This window comes from Xenopus tropicalis, chromosome 4, assembly GCF_000004195.4.
Source record: "Xenopus tropicalis strain Nigerian chromosome 4, UCB_Xtro_10.0, whole genome shotgun sequence".
NCBI lineage: Eukaryota > Metazoa > Chordata > Amphibia > Anura > Pipidae > Xenopus > Xenopus tropicalis.
The window spans coordinates 111,209,806-111,236,223 of NC_030680.2; the positions used below are offsets into that span (position 1 = coordinate 111,209,806).

The following is a 26,418-nucleotide window of genomic DNA, read 5'->3' on the forward strand; positions in this document are numbered from 1 at the left end:
AGCCCTGAAGAACATAGAAACAAAAGCTTAAAGGCCTACCATTGTGCAATATGTATTTACACACTCTAAGATCTCTGCTTTCAATTATTACTACAGCCTACTATGTTCAGTTATTTAGTTTTAATTAAAGTCAGCGTTTGAAGACTTTAATTGTTGAGTTGGTAGAAGGCCAAGCAAAGAAGAGAAAACAAACCAAGGGTATTAAACTAACCAATTATTGGTTGAAAAAACCATTCATGTTCTGCAGGGGTTTTCTTTATAGGTAAAACGATGGTGGAGAAAGTTGATACAAAAGCTGATATTTTCTATAAAATAAAGGTTTTAAGTAAAACCTGTCAATAACAGAAAAACCTCTAAGGGGACTGCCTGTCTCTATTCATTACTATTTGGTCAAATTCAGAATCTTCTGCAAAAGAATAGTGATCCAAATATGAACCCTAATTTGAGAAATCTGGGGAAAAAAATAAATGCATAAAAAAGGAATTTGCCACCTTTTATTGTCTCATGATTTTAAAGGATCAATTTTAGTTCGTCCAGACACTCATTTTCATTGAGGTTAAAAACGTAAATGTTTTAATAACAGGGAAAATAAATAAAGATGTTAGAGACAATTCTTATTGAGCTCTATTGAACCTCACCAGCTTTTAGTTGCCAAGTTTTTTCTGGCGACTTTTCAAAGGTTTTTTCTTTAATAAATACCAACTATTCATGGTTCTTTAAGAATATTTTCGAGTATAGTCTCAAAATGTTAGGCACCCCCAAGTGACTTTAATCATCGCCTACCTTATACCCTGGGCTGGTGCCCCTGTTAGGAGAAAACAGCACCAGCCCAGGGTACCTGGAGCGATGCGCTTCCTCCTTCCGGCTTCGTTTAGCTGCGACTATGCGATAGGCGCATGCGCAGTGAAAAGCCGACTTCTCTGTTAAAGTTCGGCTCTTTCACTCTGCTGCGCATGCGCGCGCTCGCGAACCAGGAAGAAGGAAGCTCTGCAGCTACCCCGGGCTGGTGCTGTTCTCTCCCAACAGGGGCACCAGCCCAGGGTATAAGGTAGGCTATTAAAGTCACTTGGGGGTGCCTAACATTTTGGCACCCCAAGTGACTTTGCCTTTCCATGTCCTTTAATAATGTACATTAGCGAGGCAGCTACCTGGTAGAGTGTTTTAGTTTTGCTTTCTCTTTCAGCATTTTAAGAAACAAAAGAGACTGATCCCAGAAAAAACAGTATGGAAATACTTTGTGCAGCTCTGTAGTGCCTTGGAACACATGCATTCTCGCCGTGTCATGCACAGAGGTAAAAACTTTCTTCACCTTAAAGGGGCAGTATACACCTATATACATGTTCTTCAACATGAGCTTTATAAATAGAAGTTATACTGAAAATACATTCTGCCTATTCTTTAAAAAAAAAATATGTGTATTCCTTAACCATGTTTTTTTTAATACAGTTGTAACAATGCAATATTTTACTTTAACACACAACTATACCTTTAATTATCTCAGTTACCTTAACCAGTGATACACCCAGCATTTAACCTTTGTTGTGACTGTTTAGATTTACAGATTAGCAGAAGTTTGTTTTATAGTGGGATTATCTTTGCACTGGTGGTTTAATTATCTCCTTGCAAGAGCCATACATGGAGTTGCTTCAATTTTCCTGTTTGCTCTATTTAGCTCAAGAACCTAAAGATGTAAAGTCATTTCATTAAGTTCAGGGATTCTGTAACAATCGCCAAAGAATTAAAAAATGAAGTATATTTTGTATGCATTATATTTTTATTTCTGTTTCAAAGATAAACAATCCACTTTCCAACAGACAGTCTTAAAGGAGATGTAAATGTTAAAAAAAACAAATCATATATTTAGCCTTAGACTACTATTCTCTACACTTTACACTACCTTTATTTTTAATATAAGACTACCTTAATCCACCATGTCCAGCACTTCCCCCTGGTGTTTTGCAGTCACATGTGCCATATTTGAAAGTTCTTCAGAAGGAGCGGAAGCCCCCACCCTCCTGGGAAAAAAAAGCCTGCTCATACACAGGCTGGCTCCTGCTGCCTCCTGGCATGCGCAAAAGGGCTCTACACTTAGGGGTATATTTATCATGCTGTGTAAAAAGTGGAGTAAAGCATTACTGGTGATGTTGCCCAGGGCAACCAATCAGAAATTAGATTTCAACAGTTAGAAAATCAAAGCAAAGCATCTGATTGGCTGCTATGAGCAACACCACCGGTGATGTTTTACGCCACTTTTTACACAGCATGATAAATATACCCCTTAGACAAGTTGTCGGAGTAGTGAGAGACCTGAACAGGAAGTGGGGGCGGAGCTTCACGCTGAACAAGGAAGGGGAGGACTCCAGTAGCTTGTAACTCGGCAAGCAGGTCAGAAAGAACAGAGGGACAAAGGTAGGCAATCTGGGAAGCTGTTTAGAGTAATTTTAATAATAGAAAAAAAAGGTTTACTTATTCTTTAAGCCCATTTTGATTCTGAAGTAATTTGTTTGTAGCAGAAACAAGTATGCTTTCCACTGGATGTGTATTTTCTGCTCTGCCAGTGTCTGGCTTAAACAGCTTAGGCATGGCTGCCTGTTGGAGCAGGTGAATCTGGATCTGTAACAGTAAGAAAACAATAATGCTTATGTATTGGAAACTTGCTTGTTTTAGGGATTCTAGAATAGGATAACTACAGTGTGGGATCAGTGATCCAGAAAGCATTGAATTATGGGAAGTTTATCTCCATAGGCTTCATATTAAATAAATCAAATTTTTAAATATTATTTCCTTTTTCTCTGTAGTAATAAAACAGTACCTTGTAAATTAACTGAGATATTATTAATCCTTATTGGTGATTGTGATCGAAATTACAGAAAGATCCCTTATCTGGAAAACTCCAAGTCCCAAGTATTCTGAATAACAGGTCCCATACCTTTGTACATCACCTTTAAAAAAAAAAAAAAAAAAATGCTAACAACAAAAAAAAAAATATATATATATATATATATATATTTTTTTTTTGTGATTTAAACAATCAGCAAGTCATATATTCAGCACCTTGTGTTGAACATGGGTCTATACTGCCCCTTTAATCATAACTTTTTTTTTTTTATCTTAACTTTTTAAACCAGTGGTTCTCAACCTTCCTAATGCCGCGACCCCTTGATACAGATCCTCATGTGCTGTTGACCCCCAACCATAAAATGGTGTTTTCCGATGGTCTTAGGCGACCCCTGTGAAAGGGTTGTTTGACCCCCCAGGTTGAAAACCGCTGTTTTAAACAATAATATTTTAATATTCTGCACTGAGAAGCCTATTGGATAATTTTGGCAAAAGCAAACATGTGGAATTCCAAATTCTCAAATGCAGCCTTGGGTTCTGAATCATCATAGGTTCCACCCTGCAGATGCAGCTTGAAATTCAAAATTTTGAGTGCTGAAACAAAACTCCAATGCTTGGTGCAGTATATTTTGTATATTAAAACAGATAAGAAGCATTGCATGTTAGACATTACCCCATGTAAGTAAATTAGTTTAGCATTGCCTCATGAATTCGGATCATGCCAATGCTGAGGTGCTGCAGTGCTCCAGTTAGTTTTTGCAATTGTTTTTAATGCACCTCCAAACTGATTTGAGTAGTCTATTAAATTTCCTTCTGTCAGTAAAGAAGGCTCAGGAATATTTTGCTTTTTAAAAGCAATACTTTTGCTATTCAAGGCAAAGTTGCTTTGTTACTTTTAAGTGAGTAAAATTCTAGTTCTAAGAATGTCAGATAGATGTTTCGATATATGAAACTTGCTCTACAACAAACCAGTTCTTTCCTTTTATTGCTCCTTACCTTTATTTTCTGGTATTGTAACATTTTCTGTTTTTCTGCAGATATTAAACCAGCCAATGTATTTATAACAGCCACAGGGGTGGTGAAGCTGGGAGATTTAGGCCTGGGCCGCTTCTTCAGTTCTAAAACCACAGCTGCACATTCTTTAGGTAAGCCGTCCTGAGAGGCACAGGGACTAAGGGTGTTTTACTGCCCTGTCTGATGCCATGTGTCAGCTGTGAAAGCCTCGGCCCCCTCCGGAAAACCTTATTAACCTGCATTGGGAGCACACACTATTAATTTCACGCAGCTTTCATGAGTTTCCTGTTATGACAACCTCTAACCCTTCAACTGATGTTAAAAGATCCCACTGCCACCATAACCACTGATTATTTATTTTATGTGACTATCGTTAAATTTTAAAGAGAAAAAACAAATTCATAGGACTTGCTGCTTAAGCACAAAAATATTAACAAAAAGACAGATTTTTGGTAGACCAAAAGTTTGTTTTCCTGAAAATGAGAATAGAATTTTTTAAATATTGTTTGTAGCAAATAAGTTAATTAGGACAAAGAGAATGGTGTGCAATAGATTGCCAGGCATTTGGCATACGGTTTTTATGGACTATGGACAGTGCTTATTTTAATAAACAAAATCGAAAGTACTTAAAGCTAACATATATCATTTACTGTTCTTAGCGATGTATCAACTGGTTTTATTTTTTAAAATGCCTCTTTACTGCATTCAAATGGGCAGCATTGCCCACAGCAGCCATTTTTACTGTAAGTGTTCCATTTTTTTGTTTGTTTTATTATTTTCCTATTGTTTATTTGCATGTTCAGGTCCTCTTCAGTTTATCTTCCAGTCTTTTACTCAAACCACTGCCAAGTTTACACCTTCTGAAATTCCAAAATGGATAGGTGCTACTCATAAAGTTATATAATTAAAAAAACACAGGAAATAAGAAATTCAGACAAATTTAAACGTTAACTACTCCATTACAATGTATTTTGAAGGGTCATGGTAATAAAATTAATTGTGACGTAGTTAGGATAGCATGCACATTTGTGTATTTTGCAGTGTGTATATGTGAACAACATGAAACTCTTTACTTTATGTAAGTAATTGTTTTTGCATTTTCAGTAAATGAATTTTATCTCTTGGATTTTGGAGGCTTATGCATTCAGTAGGTTTTTGATGGTGGCTTATGGAGTTCACTGGGGAAAGAGTCTAATTATACATTTCTCTTCCAGTGGGAACCCCTTATTACATGTCACCTGAGAGGATACATGAAAATGGATACAACTTCAAATCTGATATTTGGTCTTTAGGATGTCTTCTTTATGAGGTAATAGCAGCATTTATTCATGCATATGCCAGGGTAAAATTCCAGACTACATGAGATAGCACCGTTCAGTCACATAAGGGAATATAAGAATTATAAGTGCCATCCAACTGTGAACCATCATACTGCTCACTGTCTACAGTATTTTAGTTTATATCTGGAATAGAGAAAATGTAATTTGTTCTATGTAAAGCACACTAAAAGCAATAGTATCTCTTGTCTCATTTTATGCAGATGCAGCTTGTTAGTATCCATAATCCCTGACCATTATCCTGATAGATTTTCTTCAGTTAAAGGGATCTTGTCATAGAAAAAAAGTTTTTCAGTTAATAGAGCTTCTCCAACAGAATCCTGCATAGAAATCCACATTAAATTTCACATGGGGCTAGCCGTATTCTTCATTTTCCAGGGTGCCATAGTCATGTGACCTGTGCTCTGATAAACTTTGGTCACACCTTACTGCAGCTCTAAAAGTTGGAGGGATATCACCCCCTCCCTTTTCCTCCAGCATCCGATCACCAAAACAATGGGAAGGTAGCAAGATAGCAGCTCCCTGGCACCTGTATTGCTAAAAGTGGCAGATTTTAGAATAGCACTCAGTAGTAAAAAAATCCATGTCCAGCTTTGGACTCCTCCAGTTACATGGGAGTAGAAGAAACAATAATGTATATGAAAGAAGTTGTAACGGGCAGTGCTGGCTCCATCTGAAAGCTTAAGATCAGGCACAATGTACTGAGATGGCTGCCTACACACCAGCATTGCAACTAAAAAAATACATTTGTTGATTTAAGAATAAAGTTTTAAACTGAAGCGTGAATTATTTGCTATGTAAACAATGCCATTTAGAAATAAAAAGTACACCATAAAAATCATGACAGAATCCCTTTAAGAATAATCTTTCCATTGATGGAGATGGGCTACTTTATTAAATGGGACAGATGTGACCACCAGGACAGGGGAGGAAGAAGAGGTTGGGGTACTCAACATCAATAACACAGTGCAATGTCTGCAAGCTTTAAATGAAGTTCCTCCCATAAATGTCAGACTACTCATTTTTAATCAGAATGCCTTGACCATTTCTGTTCCATCACATATAATGGTTTATCATGTGAAAACTTTTGAAGTCTATGGGGAAAAACTGTCATTGAATTAGGAGAAATGTTTTTCTCCTTGAATTGAATCTTGTCCGTGAGGTTTCACACTTTCTCACTGAATTAAATCTAGCCCCATAGTTGGGTAATTCTATTCATATTATGTATTAAACATTCATTTAGAAAACCTGCGGAGATTCACATTTATGATGGTTTATCTTTGTACACAAAACAAGTGCTTTTCACCGCAGTGAGTTGCGCATCCACCACTTATTTGTGTCAAAATGCGATTTTCTTAAGTTGTGCTTGTGGCACACTTGTGCTGCACCAGTTGATGCATGGGAACACTTGAGCTACTGCAACCTCCTGACCAAGTAGTAGCTCCAGGGTCCCTCTTGTGTCCTGCATCAACATGGCCGTAGACATGACAAACTTGCATGACAAACACCGAAAGTGACACCAGACGGACTTCTGTGTCATTGAGTCTGCTTTGTGCCATAATGCTTACACAATTGTGTTACCTTTTCCAAAATAGATGCAATTCTTGCATTCTGGGAAGAAAAACAGGGGCACTGACTACACTCCAAATTGCACTTAGCACTCTGCAGATGAAAATGAGCCCTAAGATGCGGTAATGCAAACATGTGCAGTTTTGAGGTTGAAAGCCATATTGACCCATTTTGAATTCTTCATAAATGCTTTGAAATGGTTTTACAGGGTTAACTTACTATTAAAGGAGAAGGAAAGGTAAAAACTAAGTAAGCTTTATCAGAAAGGTCTATGTAAATACAGCCATAAGCACTCACAGAAATGCTGAGTCCTCTATCAAAAGAAACACAGGATTTCTTGTCTCTCTTTTTGTAAACATGATGTTCCAGTGTCTGACTTCCTTTTTTCAGAAACATCCTTAAGTCTGCGCAGTTCTCTCCCCTCTCCTGCTCCCCCTCCCACTAGAATGCTAAGAACTCCCTCCGCCCTCCCTTAGGAATGTGTGATCTCAGCTATAACGACTAGAGCTGCAGGCAGGAAGCCACTTAAAATGGCAGCTGGCATCTTTAGCAAATGGCGAAAGCTTCTAAAGCTGAATACTCAGATATGTAATGGTTTCTGCAGAATAAATATATTGTTCTAGGTGGCATTAATGTGGCAAATCTATTGGCAGTAAAATGCCAAAATGACTTTCCTTCTCCTTTAAGAGCTTTTATGCATTGCATTCTATAGATAACCATATAAAGCAACTGAGGTGATTAGTGGAGCGTAAAATATTCTTCCCCAAAACCATAAAGTAATGGAGCCTTGGAATATCAGATAAAGATAAATATAATGGCAATAGTAATGTTTATTATAATACACATTTTTCAGTAAGTCATGTAACAGAACACATTTTATATTATTTATAAAGTACCCCCTTAGATATTACACAACAAGGAGTGCATCATTTATCATAATACACAAGTTCTAGTGAGTCATGTGACAAATTAATCACTAAGCACTGGTTATAGCCGATGACCTAAATTAGCACTGTTAAGCATATAATTTACAGGATATTAATGATTTTTTTTGTATTATAAAGGTATTATAAATCACTTAAGAGTTCCATGGCTTCTAATATCCTCATATTTTACAACAGGTGGTGCATTATTTATTTTAATACAGAAGTTCCAGTGAGTCGTGACTGAGATGACATAACTAAGCACCATTTATAAGGATATAACTTACATAAGGATATAAGCTATTAGTTATAAGTTAGGATATAAGTTATTTAACTTATAAATGGTGCTTGTGTATTATAGATATATATTTTATCTATCTCTTATCTCTCTCTCTCTCTCTCTCTCTCTCTCTCTCTCTCTCTATATCTATCTATATATATATATATATATATATATATATATATATATATATATATATATATATATTATAAATACCCTATCAAATTTCAAATTATTGGAATTCACTGACACCCTCAGCTGTAGTCAAGACAGACACATGCATACACACACTCTAGTATGACCTAGAGACACTTAAGTCATTGTGGCATTTATAATTGACTGTTGTACTGAAGTTCAACTTCGCTTTTTAGACCGCTGTACTTTAATCTTACTTAATTGCATGTGCCTTCCTTTAGTGTATGATTGTCCTGCTCTGGTTTCATCTGTTTGGTATTATGCCTTTTTATACTCTGTTTAATAATACATAGTACCTTGTACACATGGAGGGTCATAATCTAAAGTGCACTTTGAGCTCCAGAAAATTACAGATATTCTTTAGAAAAATAAAATGTTCCTCTCCTTAATTAATGACAGTTTGAAATTAATTACAAGATTGAGTGAAAATTGCAAAGAGGGCTATCTAGTAAAATTAGAGTATCAAAATTAGTATTTTAATTGATATGGAAACAAGTTTAATTCAATTAAGATGAAGAGGATTTGATTTTACTACATAGACCTTTCTTGTAAAAATAGGTATTACAAGCTATTATCCCTTTGTCTTATTGTTAGGCACAGCGCCTGCATTCTTGACAAGGTTGTAGTTGGTGGCTTTTCAGCACAGCATGGGAAGAGGAAGCAAAGGAGAGAGAGGGAAAGGAGTAGTACAAGCCTTAAAGATAGACAGTGGGATCCAGTCCTTTCAAAACACCCCCAGAATACTAATCAGGCCGCGAGGTCAGGAGAGCAAGTCAATCATTCCCCAAGATCGGCTCAGTGTGCAAGATCAAATTAGCCTGAAAAATTCAGCTGCCGAGAGGAGAAATAAAGGGAGGGGGGGAGTCGGAGGGAGGGAGGAAAAAGAGAGAGAGAGAGCAGCTGTCAGAGAACTCGGGAAGATACACTAATGAAGCAGATGAATAGTGCATAAAGCTTCAAAATAAAAACAGGACAGTTGACATTTTTCATCTGTCAAAGCAGGAGATGCATGAAAATATACTAGTCGCGGTTGGCTCCTCCAGGGGACGTTCTGAGTGTTATTTTTTTTTCTCTTCCCACCTACAACGTGTGACATTAACCTGTTCACCAACAGAAACGCCTTGCAAAGCATAGTCAGGCAGTGGTACATAGTGAATTGCAACACTAGCAGATTCCATAGACTGCAGTTGTGCATTTTGAAAGTTTCAAGATAAATCTATAGAACAGACATTTTGTGACATCATCCTTTTTGACTCCTTCCTTTATCGAGATACAAACAAAAAAGGCATAGGGCCTTAAAATACTTTTACTGGAGAAGATGAATATTAGATGCCTCCTAAAGGCATATGTATTAATGTGATCTTTATTAGAGAAAACATATTAAACCTTGACACCTGGTGGCGCTGGGGGTATGGTGGGAGATGCATTATTTTATTTCACTTCACAATAACAGATCAAACAGTTGATCAGGGCTGGTCTAGAAAGGTGGATTTTTTTTTTTTTTTTTAAGTGTCATCCTATAATTGCCACATTGACAGTCAGTAAGCTTTTCAGTATGACTTATACTGCTGTATGTGTTTGTCTATGGAGGTTGCATGGCTGTATGCTTAATTTTATTCACCTCTACTTAATGGGGTTTGGCCTAAGCCCTGATTATCAGGAAAACTTTCCTAAAGAGAGTGTTTTAACTAATCAACACATTCAGTAGAGCAGATCAGTGTGCTTTGCGCAGTCACACACATTAATGTTTGTGGGGTGTTACAACTCTGGCAGCTAGAGTCAGTGGTGAGCTCTGATACCTATTTGTCCCCAATGCAAAATGCATGTGGGAGATAACAATTTGGAGGTATAGCTACCTGTGAAATTACTGGGATCTTTGCTGTCCAAAGGCATATTAGGTTGTAGGGATACTTTGGATGTTTTAAGCATAGATTATAGTTTCTTTAAAGGGGCAAAATATTAAAAGAGAACTAAAGCTTAGCAAAGAAGTAGGGCAGAAATGCTGCACATTATGTTTTGGCCCTTTAGCAGGGCAGATCTGTGCCCCCAGTAGCATCCCATATTCTTTTCTGCTAATTCCCTGCACATGCTCTGTGCTGCTGTCACTGACCCACAATATACTGTATATTAAAATGTCACATAACAAAACAGAACCTTTGTTGGTGCAGTTAGTTTAGTTTATAAAATATGGCAATTCTAGCCATATTCAATTTTAGGGCTAAGTTTCTTTAAATCTAGGAAGGCATAGTTTCCAATTTTGAATCCTTTAGGATATCTGCTTCCCAATTACAAATGAGATTGTTGGGTCACATTAGTGTTTGAGGCATAGATGATAGTTTGCTTGCAGGGGCAGTTTATATTTTAGGATTGATATTTTAGAATGAGTGGTTTTCATGCTGTAAGCAGTACAGGTATAGGACCCGTTATGCAGAATGCTCAGGACCAAGGGTGTTCCATATAAGGGGTCTTTCCGTAATTTGGATCTCCATACCTTAAAGCGGACCTGTCACCCTAAGAAATAAGTCCAAATTATTTTCTATATTGTTAGTTGAGCAAAATAAACTTTACTTACTCAGTATAAATAATATAAATCTTGTTTCCTTCCGTCTTGGAATTACTCAATCAAAGCAAGCAGGCAGGCACCATTTTGTGGACACTGTTATTAAGGCAAGCTTTGTATCATGCCAAAATCTTGTTTATGTGATAGAATGGGGGGCCTGATGCCCATGCCCATGCACTGGCTACACAATTAGATAAGGAGGAGGGAGGGGAGAAGTGAGATGTGCAGGAAGTGCTGAATGGAAAGCTAAAGTTACTGTCTGCCTCGCCTCTATGCCTAAGGCATAGAGGCGGGGCAAGCAATATATGATTGACAGCTGTGATTTTTAAATGCCTTTATAATGGGTTTGGATGTGTTAATATAAAAATGAATTTGGGTTTCATGTTTAATTTGAACAGGACTTTTATTATACAGATTTTCATGTCTGGGTGACAGGTCCACTTTAAGTCTACTAAAAAATCAATAAAACATCAATTAAACCAAATAGCAAAATTTTTCATCCAATAAGGATTAATTATACCTTAGTTGGGATCAATTACAAGGCACTGTTTTATTACTACAGAGAAAAAGTTTTAAAATTCTGTATTATTTGATTAAAATGGAGTCTATGGGAGACGGGCTTTCCGTAATTCGGAGCTTTCTGGATAATGGGTTTACGGATAAGGGATCAATACCTGTACCTGGCTTTAACAGGGGCTAAAGTGTCAGCCATACACTACATGCCACAAAGATGGGCAATCATATGCATAACTAGTACTCCAAATACCTGTGCTATTCATATTTATGATAAATGTATATGTTGCCCTTACAAATATTTGCGGTTTGTTAATATGGAGTAGAAAGACCTTTACCTATTTTAAATTCCCAGGATGCATACTTAAAAATACATGATCTTCTAGGGTTAACTATTTTATATTGGCAGGGGCGAAAGCGTAAGCTATGAAAATATGCATTTAAAGGTTGTGGTTTCTAGAAACCACGTATTTTTGGAACCCTATGAATGTGGTTTCGATTTACTCAGATGATCCCTAACCTTTAGAGATGTACAGAGCTCTAACTGGAATTTTGATCACTCTGAAAAGGGCATGTGGGAAGAATGGTGCTGTAAATGTGACTTGTTATGTGGGTTTTTGTTTATAAAAATGTATATATTTGGCATTAAATCTACAAAAGATTATCCTGCAGGTGCTAAATTCAATGAGGTATCACTGTGTGCCATTACCCTTAAGGGAAAAAACGCAACAACATGGTGTTGATGTAATTGGTTTTATAACAATGACATTTAGAGAAAAAAAAAACAACAATACCAGTCTCATTATCATCTAAATAGTAAATACTTGATACCTTGCCACATATACTGTAGTCGACTGCAAAAAAATAAATATTCTAAACTGATGTATGCAGGACATGACTGGCTTGTTCTGGGAATCCATTTAGTGATTATTCTAAGAAAGGTTCTCATTTAGGTTTAGGCTATACAAAATAGATACAACTGCAAACAGTAGAATGTAAATTGCGGAAGACTCCCCCCCCCCCCCCCCCACCAACTTATTGTTATACATGGCACTAATGTTGATAAATACATTTAGAGGGACTTCCCACAGTTTGTACACTATGGTGTGCCTTTCCCATTAATTAATACTTATATAAAAGATGAGCGTTTAAATCAGTTTTATTGCTACATACTACCCGGAAGCAAATGTGCAACAATCTCAGAAGACTTTTACACTTAAAGGAAAAGTAACGCTAAAAATTTTTAACTAAAAAATCTATTATGCCCTCCCCCAATAATTGCCCTATCCTGAAAACTATTTGTTATTTATAATGCTTTAGAAGAAAATACCTGTTAAACTTGGCTTCCGGTCATTTCAACAAAGCTGATATGGCCATGCGGGAGAAAGTATCGGGTGAAGTTTAACTATGCGGTGATCGATTGATCCAGTCTAGCCTGACTCCTTCCTATACAGAAGGAAAGCTAGACTCAATCAGTTGATCGCCGCATAGTGAACGTTTCCCCTGAAACTTTCCCTGCGTCGCCATATCGCCTTTGTTGAAATGCCCGGAAGCCAAGTTTTTTTTACAGGTATTTTCTTCTAAAGCATTATAAATAACAAATAGTTTTCAGGATAGGGCAATTATTGGGGGAGGGTAGAATAGATTTTTTTAGTTAAAAATTTTTAGTGTTACTTTTCCTTTAAGCTGGCCATACACGCACCGATAATATTGTACGAAACCTTGTTTCGTACGATATTCGGTGCGTGTATGGCAAGTCAGCAAGTCGACCGATATCGCAGGAAGCTGCTGATATCGGTCGACTCGCCGATCGGCCAGGTTAAAAGATTTTGATCGGCGCCATAGAAGGCGCTTGAGCAAAATCTGCCGTCAGGGCTGAATCGGGAGAAGGAGGTAGAAATCCTATTGTTTCTACCTCCTTATCTGCCGTTTCAGCCCTGAACGTTGTGGCGATTTTATGATTTCATTTACACTGAGTAGCTAATATTGAATGCATTTCAGAATCTATAGTTTTAATGTACTGATGGGCGTTTCCAGCTCATATCTGTTCTTTTTAAAAATACAATTTTATCACTAAATTTATATTCGCATATCTACATAATTTATGCATAAGATTTCAAGCACGAATGTAAAGAATATATTTTTTTAGTCCCTGATTGTGTAAAATAACATTATTATGGTCATATATATCTATAAATACGTATTTTTGTTTAATGTGTGTATATATATATATATATATATATATATATATATATATATATATATACATACATACATTTTTTTTTAATTTTTTTTTTACATGTTGGGTTTCCTCTGTTTTGCTGCATTTCCTGGGGAAGTTTACTATATAATTATATATTGGGGTTTTTTTCAGAACAATCTAAGCTTCCTGAAATTGACTTTTGTGTGATTCTACTACTGTAACATGACATAGAGCTTTAAATACCTACAAAAATTAAACAATCCATATGCAAATTAGGCCACACAGAGGCTGAAGAGAACCGTGTAGAAAATTGTCAACTTTCATGTTTATGTAACAAAAAGTCACGTGATTTTAAGTATTTGGATTCAGCTCGGCCAAGCACATGGATTCGGCCGGATCCGAATCCTGCAAATAAAAAGGCCAAATCATGGCTGAATCCCTAACCGACTCATAGATTTGGTACATGTCTTGTTCTTACATTCCTTCATAAAACATAAAAATGAATGTTGGCGGTCTGCTGAACTGTTCGATGCCCAACATGCTTAGGATATGGCATTCATAGACTCTGAAACGACTGATTCAATCCTGACTCTCTGGCTGTTGCATAATAAGCAACGATTATGTCATAAGAGCCCTATAGAGTAACCTGACCCCAAAAAACTAAATATTTTTGGAAAGCGTTCATGCTGACAAATATAAATAAACACAGCGGATCTGTGGACAGAATCCCAGTTTGAGTAACCTTGCTTTGCAGTGAATCTTTTATGGGCTCAAACAAGCCATTAATAGCAGTTACATAGTTACATAGGGTTGAAAAAAGACCAGTGTCCATCAAGTTCAACCCATCCAAGTAAACCCAGCACACCCAACCCACACCTACCAATCTATACACTCACATACATAAACTATAAATACAACCACTAGTACTAACTGTAGATATTAGTATCACAATAGCCTTGGATATTCTGATTGATCAAGAACTCATCCAGGCCCCTCTTAAAGGCATTAACAGAATCTGCCATTACCACATCACTAGGAAGGGCATTCCATAACCTCACTGCCCTCACCATGAAAAACCACCTACGCTGCTTCAAATGGAAGCTCCTTTCCTCTAATCTAAAGGGGTGACCTCTGGTGCGTTGATTGTTTTTATGGGAAAAAAGAACATCCCCCAACTGCCTATAATCCCCTCTAATGTACTTGTACAGAGTAATCATGTCCCCTCGCAAGCGCCTCTTTTCCAGAGAAAACAACCCCAACCTCGACAGTCTCACCTCATAGCAGTGAAACTGAATATGCAAAAAATGCCATAAAATTGGTAAAGTCAGGGGGGTCGGGCAGGTTTGGGCCAACCTCCACTCTACATTTTCCGGTTGTGGGCGGGTTGGGGTCGAACTCCTCTGCTTGCCTCTCCCGACCTTACACTCTCTTATTTATAGGCGTGCGCCCACCCCATCCATTTGTGATGTCTTTGGTCTATAAATAGAGGGGATTTGTTAGGTCGTGTAGGGTTCGGGCTGGGAGCCTTGTCTTCTAAATAAAGAGCGTCTCATTATACAGAGGCTTCCCAGTGGACTTCTGGTTTGTGTGACTTTGTTCATTGGTACCAGGAAGTAGAATGTCACTTTTGTTTCGTTTTCAAATGTTGACCTGTTTTATACTAGAAATTACAACAACCATAGATACTGCCTTAATTAAAACAAGGAAATAGTGCATTTAGCGCAAGCAATATACTTTGAATTAATGTTGAATAGGGTGTATACTAGCTTTTTAAGAGGACAGCCAATCAGAATTAAATTGTGAAATTGCATCTAAATTGTGAGATATATAAGGAAGTTGTAACAGGTAATAAAATGTATATAGGGAATTATAATATGAATAATATATTATGAAGTAATGTGGGAGTTGACTTTTTGTCATCTCACACCTGACCATAACCTGTCCAATTCTCACCTGCACCCAACTCAACGAGCCTGTTATTCTTTATATACCCACATGCTTCAGGCAGAGTAGAAGGAAGTGGTTGTCAATGTCATGGGCAGGGAGGGGCATGGGAAAAGCAGTGTTTGGCTGGCTCCAACACTCCCGTCATGTTGGTACTGCTGGTTTCAGGCCGGCTCACACATTACAACAAATAAGGACACCATAGCTATAGTGCAGTATAAAAATAAAATACTTCTTAGAAACATGTTCGGTTTTACTATTTAATTCTGTGTTTATAATGAGAGTTGTAGTTCATCAACATTTGTAGAGTCACTGGGTGACGGTCACTGCTTTTAACATTTGATTACAAAATCCACTTAATGCTAACAAAGATTTGTACGTAATGTTTTTGTCAGATGGCTGCATTGCAGAGCCCATTCTATGGAGACAAAATGAATCTTTACTCTCTCTGTAAGAAGATCGAGCAGTGTGACTACCCTCCCTTACCATCTGACCACTACTCTGAGGAGGTATCATTATTTTCCATGTATTTTCCATTGTATTTACTGTTATCTGTGGCTGCTATTAATACTTGCAAATGTATTGCATACATCTACATCTCAATAATATGTATACTTCAGCTACAACAAATTCCATATTTGTTCTTACAAAGTCTAGGGAATTATATTTACAGTATAAATGTTTTATAATACTTTACATAAATACATTCAGCTATACATAAATAGAGGTAAAAGTGAAAGTCCAAGATTAGGTTAATCGAAGCAGCAAGTAATAGTTTGGCAGTGAGCCTTCATTCTTTGTGCTCTAGGGTATGAATGCTCTTTTTTCCTTCATTTATCCAGATTTTCCTCATATTTTGTGCTGATTTTTATAAGGGAATGTGCACACCTATTGATGATTTTTTCATTTATTTTCATTTAATCAAAAGACTGTTTTGCATCACTGAATTATATAGTGAATGTAGGGATATGTGCAGAAACTGTATGCTGTGAACGCTGTTCTAACTTATGACAAAGGGGCAGTTTTATTATAGTGTGTAAGTCAACATTAGCGTTGATGTTGCTAATAGCAATCAATCAGCAATTAGATTTGAACGGTCACCTACATGTTACAAAACAAGAGCAAAGATCTGATTGGTTGCTTTGGGCAACATCACTGGTGATGTTGGCCTACACCAGGGATCCCCAACCTTTTATACCCGAGAGCCACATTCCAATGGAAAAAGTGTTTGGGAGCAACACAAGCATGAAAAAAGTTCCTGGGGGTGCAAATAAGAGCTATAATTGGCTAATTGATAGCCCCTTTGTGGACTGGTAGCCTACAGATGGGTCTGTTTGGCTTTACACTGGGTTTTATGCAATCAACTCTTGCCTCCAAGCCAGAAATTCAAAAATGAGCATCTACTTTGAGGCAACTGGGAGCAACATTCAGGGGGTTGGTGAGTCACAAACCAATGGTTGGGGATCACTGGCTTACACACTATAGTAAATATGCCCCTTATATTTGCAAAATGTGTGTTGCAGAACTTTGTAGCCCTTTTGTTCTTAATCCAAAGCTTCCCCTGTAGTGTTATTTTTCTTTATTTGGGAGAGAAGTCTATATGGAAAAATGCACACTTAAAGGTAGATGACTAATTATATCCATCCCTCCCCTCATTTCTTTTGTTCTGCTTGCTTGTCTCCCTTGCCCTCCGCTACTGTTTCTTCACTCCTGCCTGTCTGCCCTTCTACACTGAAGTGCAACACAGTACTTTGCAGTACAATATTAGTATGTGGTGAAAAACTTTGAGCCATGTTTTATTCAGCTTACATTCTTATTGGTGGGGGGGGGGGGGCTGGAACTGATATGCACAAACAAGAGGGTAATAAGTGCTGTTACATTCAACTGTTCAGACATTGACTTATAAGTGCTCAGTTTTAAGTGGCAATGGTAGAACTCATTAAAGAGTAATTCATGGGAGGTCTATCATAGTAGGGGTAAAGAGCAGCAAGAGAAAAGATTTTCAGTCAAAATGGCAAGGGGTAAGGGTGGTGTATCTAAGGAGATATGGAGGAGACAACCAGAAGTAAAAGGAGATATAGCAAGGTGGAGTGGAGTAAAAGGTTATGAAGGTTAATAGGATTTTGTAAGTTATCCATAGCTTAACAGGGAGCCATAATAAATGTTTAGTAGATTCTCTCAGGTGAGAGCACGAAGATTCTAACAGCAAAGTCTAAAAAAGACTGAAGGAGATAGACGTGAGAGCATCATGTTTGGGTGAAAGACATTTCAGTTCAGGTTCCTTCAGGGGTAGTGCTAATCTATCCAGGAGGCAACTCGAGGTCTGGATTTCTTAGTAAAGGGGTATATCAATTTACAAGTGGTATTTAAAGCGAAATAAATTCATTAGGTATTTCAAAGACAGTACAGGAAGAGCAGAAAAGGGCTTATTTGAAAACCTTGAGACCCCCAGACTTAGTTAAACTGGAGAAGAGGATTTGTTAGTAAAAGAGAAGAGAGGGAAGACTCAGAAAGGAAAGAAGCGAAACAGGATGCAGCTCTTTTGTTGATACCAAGGGAATGAAGAATTTGCATTTGAATAGAATGGTTGACAGAATCAGTAGCAGAAGATAAATGCAGGAGGATGAGACTAGAAAAAGATTTTTTTGGCCTTGGCAATATGGAGATCATTGCAACTCTACAAGGCTTGTCTCAGTGTGCTCTTCAAAAACCAGACTCTGTATGGTTCTGTAAATAAAAATGTGAGTGATATCTGGGGAACGGGGCAGTAAGTAGTTTTAAGAGTATACTTGACATAGGCATATTTAAATGATGTATGTTAGAATCATACCCTGCTTATGAATCAATGCCCTGTGCACTATGCATAAACTTACATTTTAATTGTTCTTTTACCCTAAATTAGCTGACTAGGAGAATATTTTATTGTAATCCAGTGTTGCAAGTAGCACAGTATGTAATGTGCTCTAGCTAGCTTACAGTTGACTAATATCTACTAATATCACTAATATCTTTGTGTGACATAAGCTTTGCTAATGTCACACCTACTGTTTTCTCCACCAGTGGGAAAAATGCCAGTATAGTCCCATTCTGTCTCATGGCTGCAGACAATGACAGCAGTGGTGTGCACAGTGACAGGCCAATCCCATTGCTGCCGCTATCTGCAGACACAGGGCACACTGGGGCTGTATTGGAGTATTTTTCACCAATGGATAAAATGCCAGGTATGACATTAGCCTTTATGGCATTGTGTGCAGCCGCTGCAAAGTCTGCTAGCCCTCTAGTCCCATTTAGCAGGTCAGGTTTCCACACTCCTGTGTGACAGCTTCTCTATCCTCTTTCTCCAGTCCTGTTCCATTTGCATGACCTGCTGGCCATCATCCTTTCTTTCCATCCTTTGCTATATCATAACTATCATCAGGTTCTCTGGGCTGTCAGCCTTGTTCTCTGCTTATGGCTTGGTCCTCCTCTATGATTTCTTTCTCTGCTTCATTCCTTGGCAGCTTACACTTCACATTTTCACAATAATATACTTACACAAAAATATATTTTTTTTACTGGGTACTATGAAATCCTATTTACCATTTTTGGCATACACCTTGCCTAATCACAGGAGAACATTAAAGTGTATGGGTCACATTATACAACAAGGATTGTTTGTTGAACTACAGTAAGTTATGCAGCTAGGCAAACAGCAAAGCATAAAGTGCACACTAAAAATCATGAGCTGTTAAGGTCTCTGTGCCATATTTGAAAAAGGTTTCAAGAGATATCCTAGTTTGCTATTCATTGTTCTTTTAAGTACAAGTGACTTTTTTGGGGGGTTTTATTGTGTTTGGCTTTTTAATATACAATTAAATACTTGTATGTGGGGTGTTAAAAAAAAAAATAATAGTGCACATGTACAAAAATACTTCTGCTGCCTCACTGTATGCAGCTGGCTCCAAGCAGTAATGTACAATGATGGTATGAGTGTCAGGGGCAGCCTTTTGTTCTGACACTCATGCTATCTCCCAGCCCCCCCTTTACTCTTTCCCCCTCACTTCCACTCTGCACATGAATATTTCACATATCTGCATCCTCATCGCCTATTCTCCTTGACTAATTTTCAGACTGTCCGCATTTGCATTTCACATGGTAACTTATTAGGAAGGTACAGGGATGCTCCAGGATGGCAGTTGCCATGGCAACCTGCATGAGGATTATAATGAGGGTACCACTCAGTGGAGCGGCTGTGCCGGTCCTGCCTGCAGGGCTACGATGCTGTGGCTAAGTGTGAATCCTGTGTCACAGCCCAGAGGCACAAATCAAAAACCTCTGGCCCACACAGAGGATTATTTTCCCAGTTAGAAAAAGATTTATGGTTTTGTTATATTTTGCAACATGTTAAGTTTGCGCTTTAAAGAAAAGAACAATTACCCAACTCTTTCCTTTAACTGCTTCATTGCTGCAGTTGAGATGCAGGGATTTCTTTACTCAGGCTGAATAAACATTGTGCCACCTAGAAAAGAGCAAAGCATATTGTGTTTCCACTTTAGAACAATGTTAAACATTTTTCTTGTTTTTTTTTAGCTTCTAGGTTTATACTACTGTAGGTATGAAAGTGTTATTTATGCTCTGTCTATTAAATAGCATTTTGATACATGAAAAACTGAAATGTTTTATACAGTCAACAAAAATATAACTTAATGATATTTGTTTTTCTTCTTTCACCCCCACCCTATCATTTTACAAAGCTGCGAATGCTGGTGAATACCTGTATCAACCCAGATCCAGAGAAGAGACCAGATGTCACCTACGTTTATGAAGTTGCAAAGCGGATGCACGCTCTAACAGCCAGTAGCTAGATCAGATTCAGCGCCAGTAGTTTTCCAGTTATTCTTATACTTTCAAGTATGTTTAATTCAATATTGAAAGAGGGGATACTGTGGGGAAGGAACTATGGAATCATTTCAGATCCCTTTAGCACGGCATAGTTATTTGACGTACTGTATTGCCCAAAAAGCCTAACAGAAATACTACTTTGGGGATCAGCATTATTAGAAAACTTTTTATATTGGATTCACACTGCAGGGTGCACTGGACGACCAATGATTATCAGTGTGAATAACAAGTGAAAGGGATATTACAGTCCAAAATACAAGTTGCACCTATATGTGTTTATAAAATGTACAGTCCTGCCTACACAGTAGCACGATATATATATATATATATATATATATATATATATATATATATATATATATATATATATATATATATATATATATATATATATATATATATAAATAAATATACATGCAAACCAAGACCTAGAAAGAAGGTATACTTGCAACAGAATATTTACACTTGATTTGTTCCATGACATACTGTACTTTCTAACAGTTCATAAAAATGTATTAATGTACACGTGAGTGATCGAAGATGCACCTTTAGAGAATAATAATGTGCAATTTGTTGTTTTTTAATACTTTGTCTTATTACAAGATAATCATAAAATGTTTATTTGCCTAGCCTGTTATGGTTTTTAGACAACCTGACAAATGTTCATGATATTATTTACAAAATGATGTTTTATACCCATTTGCCTTATAAGGGGAAATCCTTTTAATGGTTTTACCTTTCTGTGGTGCCTTTGTCTAATGTTCTATTAATTTTGAATGACCCTAGTTGCCAGAAAATAGTTTGAATTCATATTTTTTTCCCCTCCTTGTTATCAGCCATTCATCTTTGGCTGCCTTATAACTGTGTGGATATTGTATGCCCAGAATATCGGGTGGCCCACAAACCTGTTCCAAATCTGTGATTTTGGTGGATGTGGGTGCATGTTGCAACCTCCTCCCCATTTTTGCTGTCAAACCCGATGTGAAGAAAGACACAGAGGAGGCAGGAGTTTTGATCAGTTAGCAATACGCTAAACATATTTAATGCACCATTTGCAGGAAACACCCTTGAAGGGCAGCCTTTTTGGATAAGGAGGATTCCATACTGAAAATTAATGAGCACGCTGTTTACAAGTATCTTAGCTTATGGTTGTTTGTGACATTCTGTGAATTTCTCCTTTTAACTGATATATATTAGATTTGTGTTCTTAAGAGGATTGACATACTTGCTGTTGAGCAATAGTACCTTTTACATTAACCTCTTTTGCAGCATATTAAACCTAATTTAAAGCATGTTAGTGTGTTTAAAAATATTTCAGTTTACATTTATCAGTAGTTCATTGCAAATTGCTGATCATGCTGGAATCAGCCAGTTAGAGGGCAGAACCTTTCAGTGACTTATACCATGACTGTTGGTTGCAACTAAAAACAAAGTTTGGTTGAGCACCTCACAAATAAAGCCTTAAATATCTGAACAATTGTAAGAGAACAATTAATACAAACTACTTGTGAAGCAGATTTATCCACTAGAGTTTAGTGGATTTTTTTTTTTAATGACATTTCCTCTTTACTTTTTAAGTTACGTGTAGGACCAAAAACTTTAGGTGTGACTGCAACAAACAGATGCCTTAATAAATATATTTTCAGCATACATTGAGTTATATATGAACTGTAAAAAGAAAGCCATCAGATCAGTATTGTTAAAGTGATACTGACAGCCAATTAAAAATTTTTTCGTTTTAATTTTTATCAGCTTTAAATTCCTTATAAACTAAATCTGCAAAGTTTTTTCACTTCATAATCATGGTAGCACGAATAACAGACCCACGGAGCAGCCATGTTTGTTCCCCTCTTCTGGGTTTTAATTTAAATGCCTCCCAAGTGAATAAATACGCCCAATCACAAACCTGCAACGCCCCTTCTGCTTTCTGCCGGTGTGTGACAAGCTCAGCTCCGTTGTCTATGTGTAATGGGGAGGGAGAGCCCTTAGAAGCAGACAGGCACTGGAGAGCTTAAGCTGGCCTGCTATTTAATTCTTCGTGGGAAGAGCAGAGGGGGGGGGAAAGCCCTTTGAAGTAGGCAGGCAATGGAAAGATCAAGCCTGCCTGCTATCTAGTTCACAACGCCATGCGAGGGAGGGGGAGCTCTTTGAAGCAAACGGCAAGCTGAATCCTCCCAGTTTATGACGTAGTCCTTTTGACAGATTGAGAAGCTACAGTCGGGTTGCCAGATAGTCGGGTTCAGGATCTTCAGTAGGATTTATGTAGAGACACAGGACTTTTAGGAAAAAACAGTCATCATGACCTATAGGTAGGTTTGGAAGTAGGTTCATATTTTTAAAATACATTTTTTGGTGTCAGTATCACTTTAATGTAAGTGCTCGGAACAGCACAATGGTATTAAGATGGGAGCTGCTACTACCGTTTGAGTCATTTTACTGCATACTTAAAGTTTTGCCAAGTTAAGTAAGAAACCTTGTGTTTATTCTGTTCTGAATTAATTATTTCCATTGTATCTGTCACATATTTTGAGTGCCTTACAAATTGCTAAATCCAAAGAGTCGCCCTTCAGAATCTTTCTGTTCCAGTGTTTTCTGTTAGTTTTTTGTGCATACTAGGGTAATCATGTCTCAGTAGAGTTAGACTTTTGCAGCTATGTATATCCCCATGCTTTCTCTGCTGAGTCTCCAACTCTTACTTGTGATGCGCTGAAGCAGCTTTTTGGCCGCCGATGGATTTTGGACTCAGCGGACAGTAAAGCAGTTAAAATATTCTGAGAATCTTTATGCCTCAGAATTTAGTTGAAGGCAAAATTGTATTGCTTGAAATTCTGGTTTTGTTTTTGCTTTGGCTTTTTTTTTGTGAGTAAAATAATGAGTAACTGCTAGCAAATATTTTTCGTATCCAAATAAGTTTTTCTTAAAGGGATACTGTCAGAAGAAAACATGTTTATACAAAACACATCAGTTAATAGAGCTCCTCCAGAAGAATTCTGCATTGAAATTAGTTTTTCAAAAGTGCAAACAGATTTCTTTTATATTTAATTTTGAAATATGAGGTGCCACTAGACATATTCTTAGTTTCCCAGGTGCCCTCAGCCATGTGACCTGTGCTGTGATAAACTTCAGTCACACTTTACTGCTGCGCTGCAAGTTGGAGTGATATCACCCCTCTCCCAGCAGCCCATCAGCAGGAGAATGGACAGGTAACATTGCCTCTCATCTCAATCTCTCATGCCTAGTTGTAAATATGAGAACAGTACTGAGTGCTACAACACCTGGGACTCCTCCAGTTACATGGGAGTAGGAGAAACAATAGGTTATCTGAAAGCAGTTCTAATGTGTAGCGCTGGCTCCTTCTGAAAGCTCAGACTCAGGCACAAAGCACTGAGATGGCGCCTACGTACCAATATTACAGCTAAAAATAAAACATTTATTGGTCAAGAATAAGTTTTTAACTGGCAGAGTGAATTATATGCTTTGTAAACAATGCCATTTATTACCATAAATACCAAAAATCATGACAGAACCCCTCTAAGCTGCTTGCGAAATATCCTTTGTTAATTTAGTGAAAAATGTTTTAACCCTCAGCTTAAACCAATATTTAGTGGTTTGATGTTTCTACAATGTGTTTGGCAAGTTTCTTGCAAGAATTCTTCGCTTATACTGTGCGTGTTCCTGTCACCATAAAGATATTCAGAATTGTACAGAAATCAGTTTGTATATTTTTTAGATTTATATATAATTTTCCAACGTCATTGTTTTGTTAAGAAAGATGCCTTTCAGTTCTTCATCCTGCTTCAGAGATTTGCAGCATATACCTACCAAGTGTCAAGTAGATTGCTCCAAAAGTAAAACAAATAGACTAACTTCAGCTAGTATGTTCACACAGGATGCTGCCTTCTATTTATTAAAATGTAAGTGTCATTACATTAAATGCTTTAATCATATTGTACTGTACAACAAATGAAATGACCGAAGCATATAAATATGCATTTTTCCCTAGTGTGTTTCATTCTGTAAACCCATTTCTGCCCTGTTGTGTTACAGAACAAGAGAAATGATTTACTGTACAATGCTCTATTATAAAATAAAGTATCAATTTCTCAATATTTAAATGTGTTTAATCTTTCTGATTTCACTTACTGTCATTAAAATAAGAAATGCTACTTGAATATTCTTTACACATAGACATAAGTGACTGGGACAAAGGTGGCAGCACGAGCTCTGCACAGCTCTGAATTTCCCTCCACCATACGAGGGGGCAGCAAGATTTTACTGCAGGTATGGCTATCCCTTATCCGGAAATAGCTCTAAATTATGGGATGGCTATCTACCATAGATTAAATTTTTATCAAATAATTGAATTTTTAAAAATTAAGTTCCTTGTTCTCTGAATTCTTAAATCGTAACCTTGTACTTGATGGTAACGAAGCTGCACTAACCCATATTGGAGGCAAAACAATCCTACTTTGTTTATTTTTTTTTTTCCCCAAATAATATCTTTATTGAACAACAAGACATGCAAAAATAGCATTGGTCTACTTTGTTTATTTAATGTTTAAATGTTTTTTTAGCAGATATTTCTGTCATTTGGATCGCCATACCTTATCTGGAAAAGCCCAGGTCCCAAGCATTCTGGATGATAGGTCCTATGCCTGTACTATTTGAGAAGGGAGTTAAGGAAGAGGCCTTTTAACTGAGACAGAACACAAATACACTCATCCTTTTAAGAAAATAAAAATTGTGTAATTTTAGACACTTTAATCACCAAGTTTTTAAGTAGTGCCAAAGCATCCAACACCACCCCATTTGACAAATGGCCCTTTGCCAGGCAGCGGAATTATATATTTAAGTGAATAGAGGTGGTTTAACCACATGTTTTTGTGGGGGCAGCTTTGGTGCACAGTGATTAGAACTGCCGCCCTGCCTTGTAGTGCTCAGTAGTGTAAAATTGCCCTAACATTTCTCTTTCTGTTAATTACCACCTTTTTATAATTCCAGTTATTTGTGATTACAGATCCTTGTAAGTACCATACTGACAAATGCTTTGAAATGCTTTTTGCATGATTTTAAAAGTATTTCTGTATATATTCTAGACTAATGATATTTTATAAATGCATTCAGATTAGTATTAGTTAATGACAAGAGACAGGCCGAACCATTATCATCCGCGCTACGCCTGACATGAGTCGGCACCTATCTTTCTATATATCTAAAGTATGACCTACAAAACACACGTCACTGGGCACAATGAAGACTCTTGTACATACAGATTTCCTCGCACTGTATCAGTGACCTCTAAGCTGCTGCTCATTGTGCATTACAAACCATGATTCTTTACCCTGCAGTGAGATATTAATGATTTATCTTATTCAATACAAACACGAGGGGGAGGGGGAATAAAAAGCTTTCCTTAAACTTCCTCAAAGTAAAACACTTTGCTGAGGGGTTTGATTCTTCCTAATCCTTTCTAAAGCAAAACGAAGCAATTATTTTGTCTTTCCTACAGATGTTTTGAACCACACAGCCATCCGTAATACCTACTGTTATTAGCAAGAAAGCCACACTGTTGAAGGAACCTTCATTAAGCGGAATCCTGCTGATACAGCTATTGATCCAAAAACCTCTCCCAGGTTCTGCTGGACACAATATCCTCTCCCTCTGGCCCTGTTTCCCTCCAGGGATAAAAGACCAGATTAAAAATAAAAAAAGGCTGTTTTTATATTTATTGTGTTTTTTTTTTTCTTTACGAAAAACCGTGGAGCTATTTAATGTGTACACAGATTTTCAGTTTATAAAAAGTCTTCAGAGAACAGACAGATTTGAATAGCATGCTTTCCCCCGAGGTCAACCTTAGGGAGTCTTGTTTGATAGAATTTAAATGTTCGCTTTCACATTAACAATTACTATTCATATTGCTCTTTTGAAGTTAGACCATGGATCGTTGTTATTCTCTGAACATCATCTGAGCTGAACCTGTGATTACTTGTTTATATGTATGTATGTATATATATATATATATATATATATATATATATATATATATATATATATATATAAATATGGTCTTTACACCTAAATTAAGGAAACCATTGGACAGATATAGCCTGGGGAACAAGGAAATAAAATAGGTGGATCATTTATTCTCTTTTCTGCATTAC

The 26,418-nt window shown here is 37.2% G+C and overlaps 1 protein-coding gene across 8 annotated transcripts in view; it reads left to right on the forward strand.

The window, feature by feature from the left end:
* Positions 1-25,981, forward strand: part of nek7 (NIMA-related kinase 7) — a 50,118-nt gene extending 24,137 nt beyond the window's left edge. For 6 of the 8 annotated variants that reach the window (XM_012961344.3, XM_012961347.3, XM_012961346.3 and 3 more), the window contains 5 exons: positions 1,184-1,292; positions 3,876-3,983; positions 5,067-5,161; positions 15,772-15,885; positions 20,110-21,919. In XM_012961344.3, coding sequence (XP_012816798.1) covers positions 1,184-1,292; positions 3,876-3,983; positions 5,067-5,161; positions 15,772-15,885; positions 20,110-20,220 — 537 coding nt within the window. In that variant the 3' untranslated portion in view covers positions 20,221-21,919. 8 annotated transcript variants of the gene reach the window in all.
* The last annotated feature ends 437 nt before the right edge of the window (positions 25,982-26,418 follow it).